The sequence below is a fragment of the Dipodomys merriami genome, unplaced genomic scaffold, assembly GCF_024711535.1.
Source record: "Dipodomys merriami isolate MVZ:Mamm:240054 unplaced genomic scaffold, mDipMer1.0.p SCAF_6, whole genome shotgun sequence".
Classification (NCBI taxonomy): Eukaryota; Metazoa; Chordata; class Mammalia; order Rodentia; family Heteromyidae; genus Dipodomys; species Dipodomys merriami.
This window is the reverse complement of record NW_027206179.1, coordinates 10,212,611-10,237,104: the sequence shown is the minus strand read 5'-3', so window position 1 is coordinate 10,237,104 and position 24,494 is coordinate 10,212,611. Positions and strand designations below refer to the sequence as shown.

The 24,494-nt window shown below is 53.7% G+C and overlaps 1 protein-coding gene across 1 annotated transcript in view; it reads right to left on the bottom strand.

The window, feature by feature from the left end:
• The window catches only part of Zfr2 (zinc finger RNA binding protein 2), an 87,973-nt gene that overhangs the window by 17,166 nt on the left and 46,313 nt on the right, over positions 1-24,494 (bottom strand). The window contains exons 4-8 of the mRNA XM_070003298.1: positions 23,662-23,713; positions 20,234-20,428; positions 4,003-4,098; positions 2,793-3,100; positions 29-202 (exon numbers count right to left, since the gene is read on the bottom strand). Of these exons, the coding sequence (XP_069859399.1) occupies positions 29-202; positions 2,793-3,100; positions 4,003-4,098; positions 20,234-20,428; positions 23,662-23,713 (825 nt within the window). The remainder of the gene's footprint in view (positions 1-28; positions 203-2,792; positions 3,101-4,002; positions 4,099-20,233; positions 20,429-23,661; positions 23,714-24,494) is intronic.

Genomic DNA, 24,494 nt, shown 5'->3' with positions numbered 1-24,494 from the left:
TTTCCAAGGGGCCCGGGCTCCTTCCTACCTTCTTGTGCTTAGCTCCCCGGATGTGGGCGGCGTAGGCGTCCGCCCCGGTGCAGGACACAGAGCACAGGTCACAGTGCAGCTGGCCCTGCACAGCGCCGCTGGACTGGGCGCCCGCCCTCTGGGCCGCCTCCTTCTTCCGGTGCCTCTGTCCTTCCAGGTGGTCCCGGTAGGTCTGCGGTAGAGGGGGAAGGAGGCGTCAGTGAGGGGTCACACACATCTGGCAGGAGCCCAGGAGAGACAGGAGGATAGCACCCCCCCCCCCCCCAGCCACCTGCTGGTGCTGGAGAAGTGTAACTGTCACTTTTTATTTTTCCTTTGGTGTCAGTCCTGGGGCTTGAACTCAGGCCTGGGTGCCCTCCATTCACTTTTTTTTTGGGGTCCAGTCATGGGCCTGAACTCTGGGCCTGGGCGCTGTCCCTCAGCTCTTCAGCTCAAGGCTAGCGCTCTACCACTTGAGCCACAGCACCACTTCTGGCTTTTTTCTTTTTGCTTATGTGGTGCTGAGGAATCGAACCCAGGGCCTCAGGCATGCAAGGCAAGCGCTCTACCACTGAGCCACCTTCCCAGCCCTTTTTTTTTTTTTTAAGTTTTTAATTTTTTTGTTTTTGTTTTTGTCGGTCGTGGGGCTTGAACTCTGGGCCTGGGTGCTGTCCCTCAGCTCTTCAGCTCAAGGCGAGCGCTCTACCACTTGAGCTACAGCGCCACTTCCCGTTTTCTGGTGGTTTATTGGAGACAGGAGTCTCACAGTCTCTCCTGCCCGGGCTGGCTTTGAACCGCGATCCTCAGATCTCAGCCTCCTGAGTAGCTAGGATTACAGGTGTGAGCCACCAGCGCCCAGCTAAGTTTTTAATTTTTATCCTCCAGGTTGGTGCTCTAACACTGGAGCCACAGCTCCACGTCTGGCTTTTTCCTGGCTAACTGGAGATCAGAGTCTCACAGACTTTTCCTTCCCTGGGCTGGCTTTGCGTCACTATCCTCAGATCTCAGCCTCGTGAGCTGCTAAGACGATAGGCTGTGACTGTCACTTTTATTAGACTCAGAAGCTGAGGTTGAAAGGCATAAATCAGGTTTCCTCCTTTCTAACAATAGAAAGCATCCTTGTCTCGCCACACTTTTAGCTTAGCAACAGGAGGTGGTGATGAAAGAATGCCTGACTTTCTCTTACAGGACCTCAGATCCCAGCTGCCTACAGACATGGCAACTGCCCTGTGCTTTCTAGGCACCTGCCAATACACTGAGGGACTCCACGTGAGAGCCACAGGTGGCCGCAGCCCACACAGCCCCCATCTGCTGGCCTGAAAATATCTGCTGGGCTCAAAATATCTACTGGCCCAGCTCTGGTGGAATCCCGGCTCCCGGATCTATTCTTTACAATCCTGGAGAAAGAGGGATGGCAGCCCCCCCACACCTCATACCAGGCCCCATCGCAACATGCTCTGACCATGTCCGGGGTGGACACTGGAGAGAATCTTATTCCAGGCACACATGGGAGATCTGTGCCAATAGTAGGTTTTGGAGGCAGAGATTAGAGCAGGGAGTGGGGGCAGAAGGCAAACATTTAATTAAGTAATGCATTTTTGTTAGTTGTGGGGCTTGAACTCAGGGCCTGGGCGCTGTCCCTGAGCTCTTTTTGTCTCAAGGCTAGCACTCATACCACTTGAGCCACAGCACCGCTTCTGGTTTTCTGGTGCTTCATTAGAGATATGAGTCTCACGGACTTTCCTGCCCAGGTTGGCTTTGAACTATGACCCTCAGATCTCAGCCTCCTGAGTAAGTAGGATGACAGGCGTGAGCTACTAGCACCTAGCTTATTTTAACAAATAAAATAAGGAGGTTCAATTCAGCTTTGTGATTGCTAGGCAGGTGCTCTGCCACTTGAGCAATAGCTTCAGCCCATTTTGCTTTACTTTTTTTTTGGGGGGGGGTAGGGTGCGGTGGGGTGATAAGGTCTTGTTTTCTGGTTTGCTTGGGATTAAGATTCTCCTATCTAGGCCTCCTGAATAGTTGGGGATGACAGGCATTTACCACCAACTCTTCATTATTATTTCTTTTCTTAGTACCAGTCCTGGGGTTTGAACTGAGGGCCTGGATGCTCTTCTTGAGCTTTTCTGCTCAGGCTAGTACCCTACCACTTGAGCCATAGTTACACTTCTGGCTTTTTGCTGGTTAACTGGAGATAAGCGTCTCAAGGATTTTCCTGCCCAGGCTGACTTCGAACCTTGATCCTCGGATCTCAGCTTCCTGAGTAGCTAAGAGGACAGGCGTGAGCCACTGGGCTCACACACCCAGCTTGGTGTGTACTTTTCTATCAGGCAAGATTCCCATGATGAAAGATAAAAACCACACACAGAAATGAGGACAGGAGCAGGTGGGGCTGACTGGGTGGGGGTGGCAGGGGGTCTGACCCAGGGCTCTGCAGTCACCAGCAGGCCCCAGGCCCAGGCTGAAACTTCCAGTGCCTTCCACAGGTTCGGGCCAGGGAGATGTCTGGGAACACCATGACGGGCCATTTGCTGGAAGCCCAGTCAGCCTCGAGGCTCACACTGCGTCTCACCTGCCCCACCAGACTGCAAAGAGATGCCACAGGGCCATGCCTGTGCTCAGGTGACCTTCCTTCCCTGGGAGCCATTTCCGTGCCATCACAAACTTGATGGCAGGTCCCTCATCCTTCTTTCACAGGTGCCAACCCCCCTGCCCCTCCCTCAGGCCTGACCTGCTCAGCCCCAGGGGTCCCGGATGTCGCTTGGTGGTGCGTGACTGACCTGGAGCCCCCCGCAGCTGATCTTGCAGACTTCGCAGTAGTGCAGCGGTGCAGGCCTGGGGCCCGTGCTGGCCTTCGGTCCCCTGTTTGGGAAGGGCGGCTTCTCGTTGAAGCTGCGGTTGGCATTGTCCCGGGCACCTCCGTTTCTCGAGCCGTTCCATGGGGCTGAGCCGGGACGTGCTGGTGGAGGAGGCGGCCGCCGAGAGGGTCCTGGGGGTGATGGGGGCTGCGTCTTAGGGCGCGCCAGCGGAGACTGGTGGGAGCTAGTTGACGGGTACATGGGTGCCTCGTGGCTCCGATGGCTGGGCCCTGTGGGAGAGAGAACGGGATGAGGGAGAGCTGGCACTGATTTCCAGCAAGTTCCTCATGTGAGCGGATGCAGGGCGGCTGGCTCTAATGGAGCCCTTGGGGGAAATGGCGTCTCACTTGGTTTGGGATGGGGTGCAAGGGAAGTTGTGGTGAGGGGTGGCTGCCACAGGCTGGGCTTTTGGGGTCAGAAGGATGGTGTGGACTGAGTCCCAGGTGCTGGCTCAAACCTGGGGCACCAGTCATTTGCTTGTAGCCCCTGCTCTGTCTTTTTTTTTTTTTTTTTTTTTTTTCCTGTCAGTTGTGGGCCTGAACTCTGGTCCTGGGCACCGTTCCTCAGCTCTTCAGCTCAAGGAGAGCACTCTACCACTTGAGCCATAGCGCCACTTCCGGTTCTCTGAGTGGTTTATTGGAGGTAAAGAGTCTCACAGACTTTTTTGTCCCAGATGGCTTTGAACTGCAATCCTCAGATCTCAGCCTCCTGAGTAGCTAGGATTACAGGCGTGAGCCACCAGCACCGGGCTGCCCTGTCTTCTTTTGAAGAAAGGAAGGGCTCCCTGCTCAGCCAGTGCCTTTAAGACCTGTGGCCAGACTGGGGCTCAGGTGTCTGGAACTCACCAGACATTTAAGCCTGGGCCTGGTGACCCGCTGAGACCTTGTGTCCCCTTGCCTTTCTACCTCCTGCTTCTTTCTCTGGAGCACGGGGGACAAAGGGCCACCACACAGGTCCCCAGTCAGCTCCTGTGTGTCTCCTCCTGACCCCAGGTCCCCCATAAGTGTCTCAAGAGAATCCCACTGAGTCAAGCGTTGAGCCCTGAGTCAAGAGTCACATTCCTCAACTCCCCTAGGTCCGCCGTCTGCACTGCTGCTCCCGTGACCATGTCCCTGCAGATACCCACACGCACCTGGCTGGCAGTACGGGTCTCCACGGACACCAGGCTGGTCGTCCGGTCTGTCCTTGTACTTCCGGCTGGACATGGCTGTCCCAAGCTGTAATCGTCCTGTAGCAAGGGATTGGAGAAAGAGAGCAGGAAGCAGATGAGGGTCTGGGTGAGCGCAGCCCACCCATTCTCTGTGGACATGCGTGTTTCCCACTGTGACGTCCCACGCCAGCCCTGAGCTTGGGCCTGGATGGGGACCAGACTTGGGGACCCAGTGAAGAGCCGGGTAGACGCAGGAGGTGCCAGGCAGGCTCAGGCAGCCATCTGGGTGAGTCTGATGGCACTTGCAGCGGGCTGCTGGGTGGCGTCGGTAGAGGGAAGACCAGGTGAGGGCCAGGTGGTTACAGGAGCTGCAGGGGGAACTAGTCACGGTTCACATAGGCCACCTTGCCAACTCCAGGTTGGACAGCCATCAGGGGACACAGCCCAGTGTTTGTCACTGTCACAGAAGTCCTGCTGGGTGTCCCAGTGGGGCCTGAATGCCCTGGGAATGCCACTCTAAGTTACCTGATTCCCCCACCTTGGGGACACAAGGCTCAGAGGAAAGTTCACAGAGCAGAGGCAGTGAAGGGACTCATGCGGGAAACCGGGGGAGTCTCCTCCACTCAGTTCTACTATGTGTATGTGTGCGCTGGTCCTGAGGCTTGAACTCAGGGCCCGGGCACTGTTCCTGAGCTCTTTTTACTCAAGGCTGGTGCTCTATCACTTGAGCCACAGCTCCATTTCTGGCTTTTTGATGGTTCATTGGAGATGATGGGTCTTAGGAACTTTCCTGCCTGGGCTGGGAATCTCCGTCTTCAGTCTCCTTGTTAGGATTGTGAGCCCCAGTGCCCAGATTCCTCCACGCAATTCTAGCACATTCCCCTCCTCTCTGGGGCTGGGATGCCTGGGGGGAGGACCTCGGGGTCCAAGGGCTGTAACCTCAGTCCTGGCTAGAATGAGGTTAGAAGCCACCATACTCCACTGGACAGTAAGGACAGACACGGATCTCACGGGGGGCCACCCAAGAAGCAGCCTGGAGCAAGGCCGAGGGCCGCTGGTTGCTGAAGCCATGGATAAACACAGAAGCCCTAGCCAGATCTGAATGTGCCAGCAACCCTGGACTCCAGCCAACCCTTCCACTAGCCACTGACACTCAGGGTAGCTTTCCGGGAGATCAGGTGCAGCTTCAAGCACTTTCTGTCAGCGAATGCACCCTCACAACAGCCCGGTGATGTGTGGCTACGGCCAAACCTGGGTTACAGATAGTGCAACTGAGGCACCATGGGTATGAACCGGCCAGTCACTCAGATAATCTGCTTGTGCACCAAATCTTTCCTTCCAACACCTGGATTCTTCCAAGAAGTCTGAAGTTTATGGATATAGCTGATTTTTCTGATGTATCAGGAGGTATGCTCAATAAACCCATTTTGTAAGTTAAAGTACTCTAAAGCACTTTAAAGTAGCCAGGTGTTAATTCTCATCACCCAGGCCCTAAGTTCAAGTCCCAGGACTGGCACCAAAAGAAAAGAAAATTAAAAAAAATTCACTAATTCCACTTAATTGGCTGAATATTCTAGAGTGGCTGGACATGCCTGAACAAAGCTCTGAGCACATATTATTCCTGAAGGAGGCAAATTCTCCACAAAGCCACTTTTAATAACCAAGTATAGAACAGAGTCTCACAGGATGTATTGGGTTTGCTGTACATGAACACGAAAACCAGAATAGGTGTGTGGAGCATAAATAATAATAAAAAAACTTCAGCTGGAATTGTCTCAATTCAGGGATTATCAGTTGGTTTGTCTGTTTTTGAGACAAGGCCTCACTATGTACTGCAGTCTGGTTTAGAACTCTCCATTCTCCTGCCTCCATCTCCTGAGTCTCTGGGTGACAGGCATGGCCACAATGTCCAGTTGGATTTTTTTTCCCCCTCCAGTATCTGGGTTTAAACTTGGAGACACATGCGTGTTCAGCTACCTGGCTGGCAATCTACCACGTGAGCCACACCACACACACACCTCTCACACAGCTGGCATTTTTTTTTGGGGTGGAGGCAGTTGTGGGACTTGAACTCGGGGCTTGGGCACTGTCCCTGAGCATTTTGCTCAAGGCTAGCACTCCATCACTTTGAGCCACAGGGCCATTTCTGGTTTTCTGGTGGTTAGAGAGGAGTCTCACAAACTTTCCTGCCTGGGCTGGCTTTGAACTATGATCCTGAGATCTCAGCCTCCCGAGTAGCTAGGAATGCAGGCGTGAGCCACCAGCATCTGACTTTCTTTTTTTCTAGTCAAAGAAAAAAATTGGTCCAGCCGACTGTTCTTATTTTCGGATCAGCTGGCTCTGCACCGAGGGTGGTTTGTCTACTACTGGAGCTGTAGCTCCACCTGTCCAGTACAGTCAAAGACCTTTGTCCCTATCACCTTGGTCATCCTGAGAGAAGGTGCTGGGCTCCCCGCCCTGCTGCCCACACACACGTGGCCCTTCCAGGAAGAATCAGAGATGCAAGTCCCATGGAGGGGCCGATTTGGACCTGGATCTTTATCTTCAGTATCACTTGCTGCTGGCCACCGAATGCTAGGACTGAACAGGCCACTTGCCAAGGAAAGCATGAGAAAAGACAATGATTACCAATTGGGATCATGGGGGATGGTGTGCCCCGTCCCATGGGGGAGGGGTGAGACACCATGTCAGTGCAATTGGGAGGCAAACAGATCTGGATGCAAAGGGACTACAGGTGTGGTTCTGCGACTCTCACGGGCACTCTGGTCCCTTCCCTAACATGGCCTGGTAAGAGTCTGAAATCTCTAGACCACTAGAACAATTGACAAAAAGAAACTGTGCACTCAGCACATGTAGCTTTTATTTTTTGGTGGTCCTACAGTTTGAACTCAGGGCCTCAGGCTTGCTAGGCAGGCACTCTACCACTTGAGCCATGTCCCCTTGCCCTATCCTGTTTTTATTTTGGTTGGTGGTGGGGCTTGAACTCTGGGCCTGGGCACTGTCCCTCAGCTCTTCAGCTCAAGGCGAGTGCTCTACCACTTGAGCCATGGCGCCACTTCTAGTTTACTGGTGGTTTATTGGAGATAAGAGTCTCATGGACTTTTCTGCCCGGGCTGGCTTTGAACTGTGATCCTCAGATCTTGAGCCTCCTGAGTAGCTAGGATTATAGGCATGAGCCACTGGCACCTGGCCCTACTTTGCTTTTGTTGCCCCCATAGCAGGGGGAGTCTCTCAAGACTGGGAATGAGATTCTTCTACTTACACCTCATGTGTAGCTGAGATTACAGGTGGGAGCCACCATGCTCCACTTGGAAGGGGTATTTTGGTCTATGGTTGGTTGAATCTACTGGTGGGAACCTGGGGCGGTGGAGGTTAATTACAGAGGCCGGGCCTGGACATTCACCTGCTTGTCATCAGCATACTTGAGACAGCTGGGAGCTTCAGTGACCACAGTGCTTTTGTTCTACCCCAGGGGGGAAAGATCTGGAAAATGGCAGGCCACATGGCAAGGGTCATGCTGAGCAGGGATAGCTGTGGAAGGCTCTACCAAGGAGCTGGGGTAGAGCCACGTGTGGAGAATGGAACATTCTCTCACCTTGGCCAGGTGCTGAGCCGGCCCCCACTCTCCACACTGGCATCTCTGAATCCTTCTGGCAGCCGGAGGAAGTCCTCCGGAAGCCTGAGCCTTCCTGTCTCATCCTCCTGATCATAGTCCTCCCACGGCTCCGCCAGGGGGAACCACAGTCCTTGCTCCTTTTCCCAGTGACCTCAGCTCTCACGGGTCACCGGCTGGGCCACGCCTTGGGCAGGGCACAGGGTTTGTGGGTAGGTGTGTAGGTGCACCTGCTGTGTGGGCCCAGGTAGCTCCTTAGGCAGCTCTCAGAGCCAGCAGCTTGCAGGGGAAGGCGGGGGGCATGTGGACATGCACCCAGGAGGCCACCCTTTGGTACCAAAATGGCTTATTCTTACCTAGGGAAAATAGGAGTCTGGCTCGCTGCAAAGGAAGCAATCCTCCAGCCAGCCATCACTGAGATTTATACTTTGTTCCTTAAGAGTCTCAAGTGACTGCTGACAGACTGAAAGTAGGGTATGGTTGTGTGCACACTTGTTATCCTCAAGAAGCAGAGGGATGGTGAGTTCCAGACACCAGCCTGGGCTACATAGAGCTATCTCAATAAATTAAAAGCAAATACAAAGGAAATGGTAAGGGGCTGAGGTGTTTGCTAGCACGTGGATGTCTTCAGTTCCATTCCCCGGCACTGGGGAAAAAGAAAACACAGCCAGTACATTTGGAACAAAGTTTAATTTTGATTGCCACCTGTGGCTTGCCATGGCTGTTGCGCCAGCACAGAGGTGGGGACACAAAGTATTTTATTTGTTTCGTTGGTGGGGCTGCAGTTTGAACTCTAGGCCTCATGCTTCCTAGCTTGGCACTCTGCCACCCAAGCCACACTCCCAGTTCTTTTTGGATTACATTCATTTAAAAAAACCTATTATTAATATGTCTTGGGTTGCATTGTGACAATTCCACACTTGCAGACAATGTTCTGGGTCAAACTCGCCCCTCCCTCTCCCTCACCTTCTCTACTTTCTAAAATACAGTTTCAACAGGTTTCTTGTTCTCATCGATGCAAATCCATGAATTGGATATTCATCCTCATTCACCCTGTTTATTCCTCTCCCCCTCCCTCAAAGAAAAGAGTCTGTTCTATTTTCCTCCCTGTGCACTTCCCCCCCACAGTCACGGGACCTGAACTCGGGGCCAGGGCACTGTCCCTGAGCTCTTTTTGCTCAAGGTTAGTGCTCTACCACTTGAGCCACAGAACCACTTTTTTTCCCCTTTCTGGTGGTTAAGGGAGATAAGGCATGGATTTTACTGCCTGGCTGGCTTAGAACTGATCCTGAGATCTGTTTCCTGAGTAGCTAGGATTATAGGCATGAGCCACCAGTACCTGCCTTATTATTTTTGGTCGGTCATGGGACTTGAACTCTCTGGGTCTGGGTGCTGTCCCTCAGCTCTTCAGCTCAAGGCAAGCACTCTACCACTTGAGCCACAGTGCTTCTGTTTTTCTGGTGGTTTACTGGAGATAAGAGTCTCATGGACTTTTCTGCCCGGGCTGGCTTTGAACTGCGACTCTCAGATCTCAGCCTCCTGAGTAGCTAGGATTACAGGTGTGAGCCACTGGTGCCTGGCTATTTTTGTTATTTTCAAGGTAGCATGTAGCCTTGTTCAGGCCAGTGTGGAGTCTGATCCTCCTACTTGTGCTTCTCCTGTAGCTGGGATGAAACATGCAGACATCAAAGCCGAGCCACTGGTTAAGATAGCCTCTCACAAACTTTTCTGCCCAGGGTAGCTTTGAACTTTGATCCTTCATCTTTGCCTCCCATGTAGTCAGGACTACTGGTTTTGTGGTGGCTTGACCTCAGGGCCTCTTATTCTCGCTTTTTGTTCTGCTCATGGCTAGTGCTCTACCACTTGAGCTGTGCTTCCAATTCCAGTCTTTTGGTGATTAACTAAAGAATCTCACAGACCTTCCTGCCAATGCTGGCATGGAACCTTGATCCCAGATCTGTGTCTTGAGTACCAGGATTACAAGTGTGAGCCACCAGTGCCTGGCTTCAGAGAACTTTTTATTTTATTGGTCAGTTGTGGAGCTTGAACTCAGGGCCTGGGTGCTGTCCCTGGGCTTTATGCTCAAGGTTAGCACTCTACCACTTTGAGCCACAGCACCACTTCTGGTTTCCTGGCGATTAATCTCTGGTTCTGGGTTAAGAGGCAAAAGTGAGTGTGGAAATTCCTGGGGAGTTTGTGGGTCACCCTGTTCCCGTTCATCTTGGGGTTGGCTGCAGGGGTAGATGCCTCAAAACACAATAAGGAACACAGTGACTAAGTCATGGCGACTTGGGGGAGACCAGCTGCACCCTAAGTTCTTCTTCCTGCAGAGAATAGGAAATGGCTCCTAGTGCTCTCCCACTTGTGCACCTCACAGGCCAGGCATGAAGCTGATGAATTCTTTGTTTTCAGTGCTGGGAATGGAATATGGAGCAAGTGCTCACCACTGAGCAGCCTCCAGTCCCACAAAAATTCATCATCTTCCTTTTCTATTTTGCCGTCCTGGGGATTGAACTCAGGGCCTGGGCGCTGTCCCTGAGCTGTTTTGCTCAAGGCAAGCACTCTACCACTTTGAGCCACAGCTCTACTTCTGGCGTTTTGGTGGTTCATTGGAGATAGTCTCTGGGACTTCTTTGCCTGGGCTGGCTTTGAACTAGGATTCCCAGGTCTCAGTCTCTTGAGGGGCTAGGAGTATAGGTGTCAACCACTGGTGCCTGGCCTCTTTTTTCTTCTGGTGGAAAAAGCAGGTTAACGCTTGTTAGGCAGGCACTGCACTTGAGCTGGGGCTCCAGCCTTATTCTGTTGTGTTTATTGTTGCTGATCCTGGGGCTTGGTGTGAACTCTGGGCCTGGGCGCTGTCCCTGAGCTTCCCTTGCTCATGAGCCACAGCACCACTTCAGCTTTTTTGAGTTTATTGGAGATGGTGTCATGGACTTTCCTGCCCCGGCTGGCTTCAAACTGTGATCCTCAGATGGGAGCCTCCTGAAGAGCTAGGATTACAGGCATGAGCCACCAGCACCTGGCTTGGTGTACTTTATTTTTACTTTTTTTTGTTGGTCATGGAGCTTGAACTCTGGGCCTGGGTGCTGTCCCTCAGCTCTTCAGCTCAAGGCTAGCACTCTACCACTTGAGCCACAGTGATACTTGCGGCTTTTTTCTTCTGCTTATGTGGTGCTAAGGAATTGAACCCAGGGCCTCATGCCTGCAAGGCAAGCATTCTACCACTGAGCCACCTTCCCAGCCCTACTTATTATCTTTGTTGGTCATGGGGCTTGAACTCTGGGCTTGGGCACTGTCCCTCAGCTCTTCAGCTCAAGGCAAGCGCTCTACCACTTGAGCCACAAGCCACTTCCGGTTTTCTTGTGGTTTATTGGAGATAGGAGTCTCACGGTCTTTCCTGCCCAGCTGGGTTTGAACCACGATCCTCAGATCTCAGCCTCCTGAGTAGCTAGGATTACAGGCATGAACCACCAGCGCCTGGCTCCTACTTATTTTTGAGATGGGTTGTTCTCCCTCCCTCACAAACTGGGTGTGCTCCTGGAACATCATCCTATTTATACTTTATCTTAGAGTTGGGATGACAGGTATGCATCACTATGCCCAGTTATTGGCTGAGATGGTGTCCTCTGTCCCCTAGCTGGCTTCATACCACGACCCACCCAATCCCAATTTCTCATGTATCTAGGATTATAAACATGAGCCATCATTTCCTAGGCACAAGCAAGTTTCATGGAAAAATGCAGTTTTAAATTATTTCAATTGAAAAATTTGATATGCATAATTGTGATTTTTATATTGCCTAAAAGGTTAATTTTTTTTGCCAATCCTGGGGCTTGAACACTGTCCCTGAGCTTTTTTGCTCAAGGCTAGTGCTCTACTGCTTGAGCCACAGCTCCATTTTGGCTTTTTGGTGGTTATTTGGAGATAAGTCTCATGGACTTTCCTGCGAGGGCTGATGTCAAGGCATGATCCTCAGATCTCAGCCTCCTCAGTAGCTAGGATTACAATTGTGAGTCCCCCATGCCCAGCTGTTTATTTACTTTGTCATGGGGTTTGAACTCTGGGCCTGGGCGCTGTCCCTCAACTTTTCAGCTCAAGGCTAGCGCTCTGCCACTTGAGCCACAGAGCCACTTCTGGTTTTCTGTGGTTTACTGGAGAGTCTCAGACTTTTCTACCTGGGCTGGTTTTGAACCTTGATCCTCAGATCTCAGCTTCCTGAGTATCTAAGATTACAGGTGTGAGTCACTCATGTCCAGCTGTTTTTTTGTTGGTTGTGGGGCTTGAACTCTGGGCCTGGGTGCTGTCCCTCAGCTATTCAGCTCAAGGCGAGCACTCTACCACTTGAGCCACAGCGCCACTTCTGGTTTTCTGGTGGTTCGGTGGGGGGATAAGAATCTGATGGATATTCCTGCCTGGGCTGGCTTTGAATCACGATCCTAAGATCTCAGCCTTCTGAATAGCTAGGATGACAGGCGTGAGCCATTGGGCCCCAGCTTGAGCTCTGTTTATTTTTGAGACGGGGTCTCCCTACACAGCTCAGGCTGTCCTTGAACTTGCCCTCTTCCTGCTTCTGCCTGGAGTGCTGGGATCACAGGTATGTACACCAAGTCTGGTCACTAACATCTTTATTGAGAGCTAATTTACACCCCATCAATTCAACGACTTAAGGTACAACATGGAGTCTAATACATATGCAGAGTTGTATAATCACAACCACAATAATTTTGGAGCATTCATCACCTCAGAAAGAAACCCCGGCGATGTAAAATGGTCCAGCAGCCGTGGCTCCATCTGGCAGTTCCTCAAAAGCTCAGTGGTGAACAAGTCACCCAGGTTTCTACAGAGTGACACTGACAACCGGGGTGTGGCGGCCCGCGCATGCCACATGCCACGTCACAGCAGCACGATTCACACCAGCCAAAAGGCCGAAGGAAGCAACTCGCCCGAGCACTCACGTGGATCACTGACGGCCGAGCCTGTGGACAGTGTGGCTCAGGTCTGGTTTTTTTTTTTTCCTCCAGTAAGTGATGGGAACCATGGGGGTGACTGGGAGATCTAGTACCTTTTAGGGTGCTGTATGGATTGAGTTATGTCCCTCATATTGGTACTCTAACCCCAAAGTGAGTATATTTGGAGATGAAATTTTATTTTTGGGTACCAATCCTGGGGCTTAAACTCAGGGTCTGGGTGCTGCCCTTGAGCATTTTTTTTTGCTCAAGACTAGAGCTCCACCACTGAGCCACAGCTTCACTTTTTTCTTTTTTTGTGTGTGCTTTATTGAAGATAGGAACCCTATGGACTTTACTGACCCAGATGGCTTCGAACCTTGATGTTGGCCTTCTGAGTAGCTAGGATGACAGGTGTGAGCCACACCAGCTTTATTTGAGGCAGGTTTCACTGTGGTACCCAGGCTGGTCTGGAGCTCTTGGTCCCTTTGCCTCTGCCTCCTGAGTGCTGGGATGTGTGAAGGTCATTATGCCTAGCTAGGCAGGGGTCTTTAAAGAGGGGATGGAGAGGCAATGAGCTCATAGGCTGGGGGCTGACCCCATATGACTGGAGTCTCTCAAGAACAGGTACCATCACTCATGGCAGGAAGGCCTGCTTTCGAATGTTCCCCAAAGGCTCGTATGTTAAAGGCTAGAGTCCAGTGGGAGGTCTTTAGCAGAGCTGGGCCTCTCAGCTCTTCCCTGTGGCTTGTTATGTCAATGGTTTTGCTCTGTCTTGTGCTCCCAGTGTGACCTCACCACATGCCTAAAATCTTTTGGGTCTGGTTGTGGGGCCTGAACTCTGGGCCTGGGCGCTGTCCCTCAGCTCTTCAGCTCAAGGCTAGCACTCTACCACTTGAGCCACAGCGCCACTTCCGGCTTTTTTTTTGCTTATGTGGTGCTGAGGAATGGAACCCAGGGCCTCATGCATGCAAGGCAAGCGCTCTACCACTGAGCCACCTTCCCAGTCCATGCCTAAAATCTTGAGCCCAAATAAACCTTGGGTCTTTAGAAGTTAATCTCAGGTGTTTTATTATAGCAATGGGAATACAGTAACCACCTGCAAATCCCAGAGAGCAGCCGGCTCTGCACACTCTGACCTTGGGCCTCAGCTTTTGCAGCTGTCAGGAAATAAATGTCTGTTCTTGAAATTGCCCCCTCCCCTGCCTGAAAATCTGGGGCACTGTGCAATAGATTTTTTCTTTTTGGCCAGTCCTGGGGCTTGAACTCAGGGCCCAGTACTGTCCCAGAGCTTATTTTGCTCAAGGTTAGCACACTTGAGCCACAGTGCCACTTCCAGCTTTTTCTGTGTATGTGGTTCTGAGGAATCCAACCTAGGGCTTCATACATTCTTGGCAAGCACTCTACCACCAAGCCACCAGCCCAGCCCCACTATAGCTGTTTTAAGGGCTCACATGGGACAAGGTGTGGCTACAGCTGGTGGAGGACCCTGAGGGCTGGGAATTCACTGCTGGATCGACTGTTGGGATACCATGTTTTCTTTTGGTTGGTTGTAAGGCTTGAACTCAGGGCCTGGGTGCTGTCCCTGAACCTCTTTTGCTCAAGGCTAGCGCTCTGCCACTTGAGCCACAGCCCCACTTTGGATTTGGGTGGTTAACTGGAGATAAGAGTCTCATGGGAACTTTTCTGCCCATGCTGGCTTTGAACCATGATACTCAGGACTCAGCCTCCTGAGTAGCTGGGATTACAGGCATAAGCCACCAGTGCCTGGCTTGGGATGCCATTTGATGGTGCTATTAGGAGGTGTGGGCCCAGTTGGATGGAGGCCACTTGGGATGTGATGCTGAGGGGTCTATCTAGTCTCTGGACCGCTGTCTCTCTGCTGGTTTCTATGAGACAAACAGCTCTGCTCCACTGTGCCCTCTACTATGGTACCCTGCTTGCCTTGGGCCAGCTGAGGTCTCTGAAACTGTGAGAGAAAGTCAGCCTTCCCCACCCCCACCCCTTCCACCCCGAATCCTTCTTTTGGGCATTTGTCTCTTTCCCCTGGGAACTAAAACTCCATTACCTGTCTGTGGATGAACTTTTTCTGGGTTTCCTCTCTATAACGTCACAGAACACCTTGCCTTCTGTGTCTGGTGTGTAGATGGTGTCTCTGAAAGTGTGGAGATTAGAGGTAGTCCCAGGGAGGGCAGACTGCGAGGGGCAACAGGAAGAACCAAGAAGACAATTGTTCTGGACCTTTGATCTCTGAAGCTGAGAGGTGCGGAGTGGGTGTGGGTTCTAAACATGGAGAACGTGGCAGGACTCACCCTGAGGGGGCATAAAAGGCCAAGGAGAGGAAGGAATGAGGGAAGGTCACAGGGTGGAGGCAGCTGTCCTCCAGGGCAAGTGTTTCAGGTACTGTGGGCTGCACTGGCACTTTCTAGATGGCCGAGGGCCACACAAACTGGGCAATGGGAGCACGGGTCTGAGGTTGGCTGTGAGTCAGGGGCAAGGATCCTTGGATCTGGAAGGTCAGCTGCACCAACCCTGAGGGCAATAATGGATCCAGGCAGAGGAGTCCCCCTGCTCCCTAGTAGTCTTCAAGGACAAAAAGGGGTAGGCTAAGGGCCTGGAGCTGGGAGTCAGATGTCCTGGGCATGGAGAATGACCGTGGGTTGCTGTACAAGCTACACACTTTAACATCTACCCTTTATAGTGTGTGGGTCATTGACAATGATGTTACCATCATCTGCGTCTAGTTCTAGAACATTCCATCACCCCAAAAGGAGACTCCACATCCCTCACTGTGGGGTGCAGGAGCCTGGGGAGGGGCACAGGGAGAGCCAGGGTTCTCTGTATAATTGTATTTTATGTGTAATAATTGTTTTTGGCTGGCTGGGAGGGGCCCTCTTCCAAGGCCAGGCACCTCTGAGACAGCAAAGGGCTGGAGGGATGCAGCTCTCCTCTGCAAACCTCTCCTCAACCAATGAGCACACAGCTGTGGCAGATAATCACCTGTTGCTAGGGAGCAGGCAACATTGCACTACGTCAATGCGGCTGCTGTCTCCATGGAGACAAGAGCCAGGCTGGAGCCCAGATGGGAGGGAGGGAGCTCAAGCCTGAAGCTGGGGACATGCGATTACTATTGGCTGAGGAGAGCAGCACTCAGCATACCCCGCCCCCCCCACCCCACACACATGCGCACTCACTTGTCCTACCTGTGTCCTTGGCCTTGGGCCCAGTTCTGGAAGGTTCTGGATGGATTTTTGGTCAGAATGTTTGGGAGGGAGTCAGGCTTTCCTGGGCACATCTTCTAGGTTAGATCGTAGGATGTAAAGGCAGCAGGACATCAGGTTCACATAGTCCCCCAACTCCTGGGAACTTGGGAGGCCCAGGGAAGAAAGACTCCTTTAGGAAGGGGTGCCCCGGCGGGGGCAGTGGTATAGGGGGAGGAGGGAGGCCTGTTTTCTCTGGGACATGCCGTCACTTGTCCCAGGGGACCTGTCACACCTGGACTGTGGACCAGGCTTGGAAAGATCCAAGTGTGGGGTCACAGGGGCAGGCGGGCAGTGAGATGGCTTATGGAAGGCCAGGAAGAAAGACAGGCACCCATTTGCATATAACAATGATTGCTTTCTTCTCTTTGGTTTTACACACCTGGATTATAACTGATTTCAATTAGACATCGCCTTAAAAATGACTCAATAGGAACACACACACACTCACACAAACATTGAGTCCAAGAAAAGAACTGAGGTAAAAACGAGATCTCCCCCCCACCCCCCCGTAATCTCAGGAATGAGAGGAATCTCACACAGCTCTTTTTTAAGCCAACAAATCCTTACTTCTGGAACTTCACTGTTCAGCTACTTATCTACCCACCACCCCTTCCACCAGAGGGAGACCAGATCAGAATGTCAGTCAGCTGGAACCCCAAGTATCCAAAGACTACCTGTCCTTCAGCACCGAGAGAAGCCCCTGTTCCCACACGCTGACTGTGGCAGGGTGGGTGAATGAGTGAGTGAGCGTGTGTGTGTGTGTGTGTGTGTGTGTGTGTGTGTGTGTGTACTGGCTTTCAGGGTTCAGGAGGAGTCCATCAATGTCTAGATAAACAGTCCACTAAGTGCAACAGCAAATACTGACATACATGCCATTACAAACACTGAGGACGGACATTCCAAGAGTGCTTTATCACAGCCCTAGGATCATAGTTCAGGTCCTTTCTGTGTTCATAGCAACACATGCACATAGCCAGGGCTATTGTAGTGGGCAATACTGATCACAAGGATTTCCAGTCAAAACACATCACGGCTGGGTGCTGGTGGCGCATGCCTGTAATCCTAGCTAGTGAAGAAGCTAAGATCCAGGGGATCATGGTTCAAAGCCAGTCACTGTAGAAAAGTCTGCAAGAATATCTCCAAAATAAGCAGCAAAAAGCAGGGCTGAAGGGGTGGCTCAAGTGGAAGAGTTCCAAGTCAAGCAAGTGTGAGGCCCAGAGTGAATAAACCAGTATCTTCCTCCTCTTGATTTTCTAACTCCGCAATGGTTAGCTTCCCTCAGCCCTGTCCATCCAGGCACCCCAAAATGTTCATCTACTTTCTATCCTTATTCCAAATCCCAACCAAGGTCCCCTGACCTTCTTTCTGTATGGCAGGTTTCCCTCCTCTGTGTCCCCATTAGCCATTAGCTCCTCTGCACCTTTACTGCTCACTGGCACAGCTACCCTGGGGTGCTCCCTCAGGTGTGGAAGGAGACCCTTTGGTGCAGTACCCCCTCCCCCCAGGCTGTGGTTCAGAGTCCACCTCAGTGGGAGGTTTGTCCTCTCATTCCTCTGGGTACAGCTTTCCTAGGGATTGGGCAGGCAGAGGGCTGGACCTTTACCTGGGCAGCTGGTCAGTGCCCTGGATGAGGCTGGGAACCCCTGGCCACCATGGGTGCATCCTCATGCTGTGACATAATGGGGCCCCCAAATGTGAGCCCTACCCTGTGCCCAGGCCCTGACTTCCTTTAACTCTGCTCCACCCCCCTGTGGAGTTGCACCTTACCTTTAGCCACTGACACATAGAATTTTTTGCTCAAGCTCCACCTCCTTCCATTAACCTGCCCCTTTGTAGGGGTCTGTCTTTCTTTAGTCATTGAGATATGGTGTCTGGTCAAGCCCCGCCCTTTGCTCAAAGCATGACTCTGATGTCAAATTTGCCTTTTTTGACTATGAAATATGACACAGGCATGAGGTACAATGTACCTTTGCCTCCTCACATGAAGCTTACACAATCTAGATAATTCTGGGACAGGTGAAGTGGGACATCCTGTGCCAAGGGGAGCCCACTAATGACTGGTGCGTGGTCTACTCCCATTTGTGTCTAGTGGCTGCTTGGAATGGCCTGGCAGCCTAGCTACTGGGCAATCCCACGTGCCTCTTTCCAGGCTTGCAGTTCCAGTTGGATTAGGGAAGCTGCCTTTATTGTCTAGTTGTACAGTATCTGCCCTCCTACTATTTATCACGAGCATCGTGCTAGGTGATTTCTATGCCCAATCTTGTTCTCATAAAAGACCTGGGAAGAGGACACAGTTGGTTTGTACTGGTTTCGCTGGCCAAGAACCCTGAATCGGTGAACTGACCATTGTTCCCTGGGGACACAGCTAGGTCTCCATCCACCTCAGGTCATGACATCTTTATTAACACACAACCTTGTTCATACTTTCCTGCTTAAAGATGCCTTATTTCCCATGATTCATGAACACTGAATTCAAAGCTAAACAATGTAACTCCTGCCTCCAATGTGTTACTTTCTGTGGAAACACACTCAGCCTTCTTGAACATAGACAACACCACTTCACTACAGGCTGGGTCATTAAAAAAAAAAATCACCTCTCCAGCAAAACCACAAATGCAAAAAAAAAAAAAAAAAAAAAAAAAAAAGCAACAATTTAATAGATATCCTTTTCTCCCCAGACCCTGGTTTGTCACGAGAGGCAAGGCATCACCTTATTCATCCTCAGCCCAGAACATATGCATTCTCCCCTGCTCTACAAAGCCATTTGCTATATACATATATCACTCAGCCATGACAAGAAAGAACATTTTGACATCTGCTGCAATGTGAGGGACTTGAGAATGGGATACAGAAGGACACACACTGCAGGATCCACACACAGGTGCTTCCTAGGTGGTCAGATCCAGGGACTGGAAATAGGATTGCGTGGGGTAGGGGAGAGAGGGTGACAGAGACTGAGGGAGAAGGGGACTTGGTGTTGAATGGGAGCAGAGCTTCAGTGTGGGAGCTGGGTGGTAGTGTCAGGGGTAGCCATGTGACTGCTTAATGCCTGCCGTTGAGCTGTGTTACATGTGGGTTTTATGTTGGGTGTTCACTACCAAATTAAAAACAAAAACTGACCAGGTGCCTAGCTTGAGTAGAATGTGGTGCTGGATGGGGGAGTGTCATCACCCAGGATAGCTCCTGGGGCATTATGGGTAGGAGCAGCTGATGCTCTGCCGATCATCTGACAAAACTGTTTGTCCACAACGCCTTTCTCCCTTTTCCTTCGTCCATCCAATTCCTACTCACTTCTTGGAGCTCAAATCTCATTGCTCTTGCCCTACCCCTGGGAAACTTCCCAAGGGCCCTGCTTACTACCTGGCTTTAAAGATGTCTCTAAGAAAAAGTGCAGACTCATGCAGCCACCTGGATGCAGTGTCTTCTGAGTTCCACAATGAAAAAAGAAAAAGCACATTATACTAAATGAAAAATCTGTGAGAAATAGGAAAGCGTGGTGGGCGGGGCCAGGGCAGGGGGTAATCAGCCTGTCTGAGATCACTTCTGAACTGACACATGATTCATATGTACACAAGGACACGCGCATATCTGACAGGGTAAAACATCACAGGGACAGGCCCTGTGGAAGAAATGAATTTGATGTATTCGTGGAGCAGTCAGGAAACCAGCGCAATGACTCGGAGGAATTAGGAGAGCACAACAGGACTCGATTCCTATTTGGGGTCACCACAAAGCCACGAAGTACCACAAACTAAGGGCTTCGGACAAGAGACGTGTTCTCTCTCTCACACTCTTGGAGGCAGCAGGGCCGCTCATCTGAAGCCTGAGGAGGATCTAGTCTAGTCTGCAGGAAATCCTTGCCGTGCGCGGGGCTTGTAGACACACGTCATTCCGTCTCTGCCCCCACAGCCCACGCGGCCCCGCCTCCTGAGCCTCCCCCCCTCCCTCTCGGTATGCCAATCATCCGATCCAGTGCCCGCCCTAATCCAAGATGGTGTCTTCACTGCATCCGCAACCCGATTTCATCTGCAAAGACCCTTTGCCCAAACAAGGTCACACGCACAAGTTCTCGGGGATGGAAAATGGCCGTGGGGCCATTCAACCCTCTACAGTAGAGTCTCAGACGAACAAAAATAACAAAAAAAAATCTCTGCAACGTAAAAAACATGAACAGTGCTCCCTGCAACACAAGAAACATTAACAGTGCTCCCCCCACCCGTCTCTCCTCCCGGCTCTCCAGGTATTCCATTAATTCCCAAAATGCAGGTGCCATAATCGAGGCCTGGCTGCACCACGACTCCTCCCATCCCCCCGCCCCCCGGGGCTCTGGGCCTCCGTCCAAGCTCCCGTTGGGTCTGAAAAGGCTGCGTTCTTGGCCCTACACCGCCTACCAGCTTCTGGGGCTCCTCCGGACGACTGCAGGGGGCGCCGTTCCCGCGGCCCAGAGAACTGTCTGGGAGGCGACTGCAGCCGCAGCGCCTCCGCCGCGTGTGGGGCTCTGCGCCCCAACCTCCGCCAGGGCCGGAATGACGCACCCCTGAATCCCGGGGACGCCAATTCCCTGCCCGCAAAGACCCCCCTGCTGCCTTTGAAAGGAGAAATGGTAATTAGACCCCCCCCCGACCCCCACCCATTCTCTCAAGGAACCCCGCCACCCCGCCACTTACTTATTTGCCCCTGGTTTGTTTTTGCATCTGCAATGCGCCACCAGAAAATCTGCACCCGCCCCAGCGCGGCTGTGGGTGGTGCCTTCCCTCCGGCCGCTGGCACCACTGGGCGCCGTCCGGAGGCGCGGCTCCTGCAGCAGGACTGGCCACGCCCCTTGCACAAAAAACTAGCCAATCAGAGCCCGCGAAGGCTCTGCCAGCGGCGGGCGGAGGAGGGGGCCGGGGGCGAGCAGCGATGACGGGGACTGGGGGCCCTCCCCTCCCGCCTCGCCCCCGCGCCCCCCCAACCCGCACTGGGCAGAATCACGCATGCGCGGGCCGCATTGCCGTGGTGACCGTCCTCGCATTTCGAGTGTACCCGCAAGCCTCCTGTCAAGGCTCTCGCTGAGGCCTGGGCACTGAGTGGGAGGTCAGGCTGTACCCTCTGCGAGACTGAGGGGCTTATTGCCTTCTGCCCGCCCTGCCCCGGGCAACTTTATCTCGAAGCACTGTGGCTTTCAAGCCCGGATCCTGCGATAGGCAGGTGGGCATGGAGAATGGTGCTCTGGGCGCCTGGGATGCAAGGCATGCCCCTCCCCCCGCGCGCCCCCGCTCCCACTCCTGGTACCTCTCCCCCCTCCCTCCTACGCCTCCGCTCCCAGCGCATTTCCTCCCTTCCGCTGCGCCTCCCTCCTTTCCCCGGCCTGCGCTTCCGCTCCCCTTGCGCACCTCTTCCTTCCGCGCCTCGCCGGGAACGCGCCTCCCCGGGAGCGCGCCTCCTCTCTGCGCGCGCCTCCCCGGGAGCGCGCCTCCTCTCTGCGCGCGCCTCCCCTGCGCGCCTCCTTCCGCTCTCGCCTCCCTTGCGCGCGCCTCCTTCCGCTCTTGCCTCCCCTGCGGGTGCCTCCTTCCGCTGTCACCTCCCCTGCACGCGCCTCCTTCCGCTGTCACCTCCCCTGCACGCGCCTCCTTGCGCGCGCCTCCCGCGGGTCTCCGCGTCTACCTGCAAGTCATGGTTCCCACAGTTTTGAGGCCCGATGGGAACTCGGGCGGGTCAAGGCCCCTGGTTTCAGCCCGTGCTCCGTCCCTGTTTACCACGCCCGCAGGGCTCCGGGGCAGCGGCGGTGCGGGGAGGCCCGGGTTGATTCCCTGTGTGGACCGAGGCTTTGCCTACCGGGTGGGGAGGAGGGCAGCGGGCCCGGGGCGAGCGCGGGGACTCCTCTTCTGCTCCCGAACTCGCTGCGAGGTGCTAAGGCCGCAGCGCAGCCGAGCCGGGCCCCGCGCGGTCGCTCGCGGTGCCCAGGTGGTGCAGCCGGGCTCTCAGCGCGGGCGCGCGCGCGGCTCAGTGCGGCTCACCGGGGACCACCGCACCCCACATCTGGAGGATGTGGTTCCGCCTCTGGCTGGGGGGGCCCCCCGACCCCCCCCCCCCGAGCTGGAGTCAGGCCCCGCGCAGGGGGGAGGAAGACCCCGTCCTCCAGGTGGAGGAAGGACGTGAACTTGAACCCGCGGCCGCGGCCGGCAGGGCTCCTGCGCGGAGCGCCTGGAAGGGATTATTTTTTCTGCGGCTCCGCGCCTTCCCGTCCCTCCTCCATGAATGAATGACGAAATCCAGCCGCACGGAGAGGACGGCGCGGGGAGCCCCCTCCGCGCCCCTGCGCCTCCGCTCAGGCCGCCCCGGCCACAGGTGGTTGCGGGCTGGGGCGGCACGGGGCGGGGGGCCTGCCGCGCCCAGCCTCAGTGTCAGATGCCGGCCCAGCGCTCGCCCCCCCCCCCCCCCCCCGCAGGGCTGAGGGTTAACGCGAGGCTTCGGACCCGGGGAAGCGCGGATGGGGACGCACGCACGTGTCCATCCCAGAGCCGGGCACCGAGGGAGGGCCGTGGGGACCACGCTCCGTGGTGGCCGCTGAACGTGGTCCTGAAGTCTTGTCACCAACGTGCACACAGGACAGGAAGACGTGTTTCCTGGAAGACCGGTTTTCCCCCAGTCCCTGTGGCACCTGGCACCGGGGCCCTGTTCTGGGCAGGCCTGGTGCTCACCAGGGCGGGCTTCCTCCCGCCAGTCATGACAACTGGAAATGCCCCTGTACCAAAGGGGACATGCAGCCATGTCCCTTGGGGGGGTTGGGAGGCAGAAGGGTCTTTTCTGGCTAATCCTGAGGGGGCCGGGGCTGTGTGTCCATCACAGGCAAATTCCTGTCCATGGGCAAGTCATCTGTCAATCAACTCATTTATAGACAGGGAAACTGAGGAGGAGGGCCTGAGAGTCTCCCTCTGCCTGGGTAGTGCTGATTCTGTCCGCAGACCGTCTGGCTTCTCCACTGCCCCCCAGCACCCGAGAACAAAAACAAAACTGCCTTTTGTGGCCATAAAGATTAAGATCTGACTTCCCATGTGTGCCCCCTGGGGCTTCTGGACCCCTTCTAGGAGCATGGGGCTGAACAGTGACACCCTGACTTGCTCCCAAGAAGGGGGAGCTTGTTTGTACCATCTTCACAGGGGTTCTAAGTGAGGGTCACAGGCTTAGGGTGCCTGAGCACAGGGCCTGGGTTCCTTCCCAGAGGGATTCTGGGGCCCAGGCAAGAGGGAGACCTGGGCAGCCTGTGGGGGTGTCCTGCCCACAGGATAGTCAAATACTCCCTGGTTTGAGGACAGGAGCCTGGCTTCCCCAGGTTCAGAAATTCTCCCTGCCTCGTGGCCAGCACCTGCCCTGGGTCTCGGCCCCTTCCTGGCCCCCGGCTGTCCGTGAAGGAGTCTGTGAGAGGAAGCTGCCGGGTTGCTGTCAGCCATCTCTGTTGGGAGGTGGGTGTCTAGGCATGCGGCTACGTGTGCTGAGCACATAAAGCATGTGACAAGGAGCCATGTGACAAGGATCCCATGTCTGCGACTGAGCCCACAGAAATAGTGGGAAGGACGGCTGGGACCTGTTTCTGATGTAATTATCAGCACTGCAACAAGAGCTGATGACAAATCAGGTTATCAGCAATCTTACTCAGGTGGCTGGGGTGAAATGGCGGTGATGGAGGTGATGGCTCAGAGAAGTGACGGGGGCATGAAAGGCACCTCAGTGCAGAGCAGTGCAGTTCCCACCATGGCTGCCCTGCGGCCAGGCACTGTGCTGGGGTGGTTGGTGGTTGGTGGCAGGGGACAGGCTGACCACTGACGCCTTCACCTACCCCATGGGGACCGCCGTGACATCTGACCCAGAAGGAGACTGAAACCTGACAACTAAAAACAGACAGAGGGTCAGTTAGGAGAGAAGCTCCAACTGACCAGGGGAGGTGTAGTGCCAGCTACTTGAGGGTATGGGGGGTGAGGTTGGAGGGGGAATGCAGGATGAGCACCCCACCCTTGAGAACAAGGAGACTGGGTTGAGCCTCCTTAGAGATGCAATGGCTGCTAGGAGAGGTCGGAAGTTACTGCAGGGAGGACCCTCCCATCGCAGCCCTCAGCTCTTGTCCCAGGCCAAATCAGATCTTCTTGCTCTCTTACAGACTTCCAGAATGTTCCCTGCATTTCTTTCTTTCTTTCTTTTTTTTTTAAATGCCAGACCTGGGGCTTGAACTCAGGGCCTTGGCACTGTCCTTGAGCTTCTTTTGCTCAAGGCTAGCACTCTACCACTTGAACCACATCGCCACTTCCAGCGTTTTCTGTTTATGTGGTGCTGAGGAATCCAACTCGGGGCTTCATGCATGCTAGGCAAATACTCTACCACTGAGCCACATTCCCAGTCCTGATGTATTTCCTTTTAATTTTTTCTTTTTGTCAGTGTGTGTCTGGGAGCCTTGAACTCAGGGCTTGTGCACTGTCCCTGATCTCTTTTTGTTCAAGGCTAGTGCTCTATAACTCTGAGCCACAGCGCCACTTCCTGCATTTCTTTTTAAAACTTTATATGGCTGGGCACTGGTGGCTCACGCCTGTATCCTAGCTACTCAGGAGGCTGAGATCTGAGGATTGCAGTTCAAAGCCAGCCAGGGCAGGAAAGTCAGTGAGACTCTTTTTTATTTTG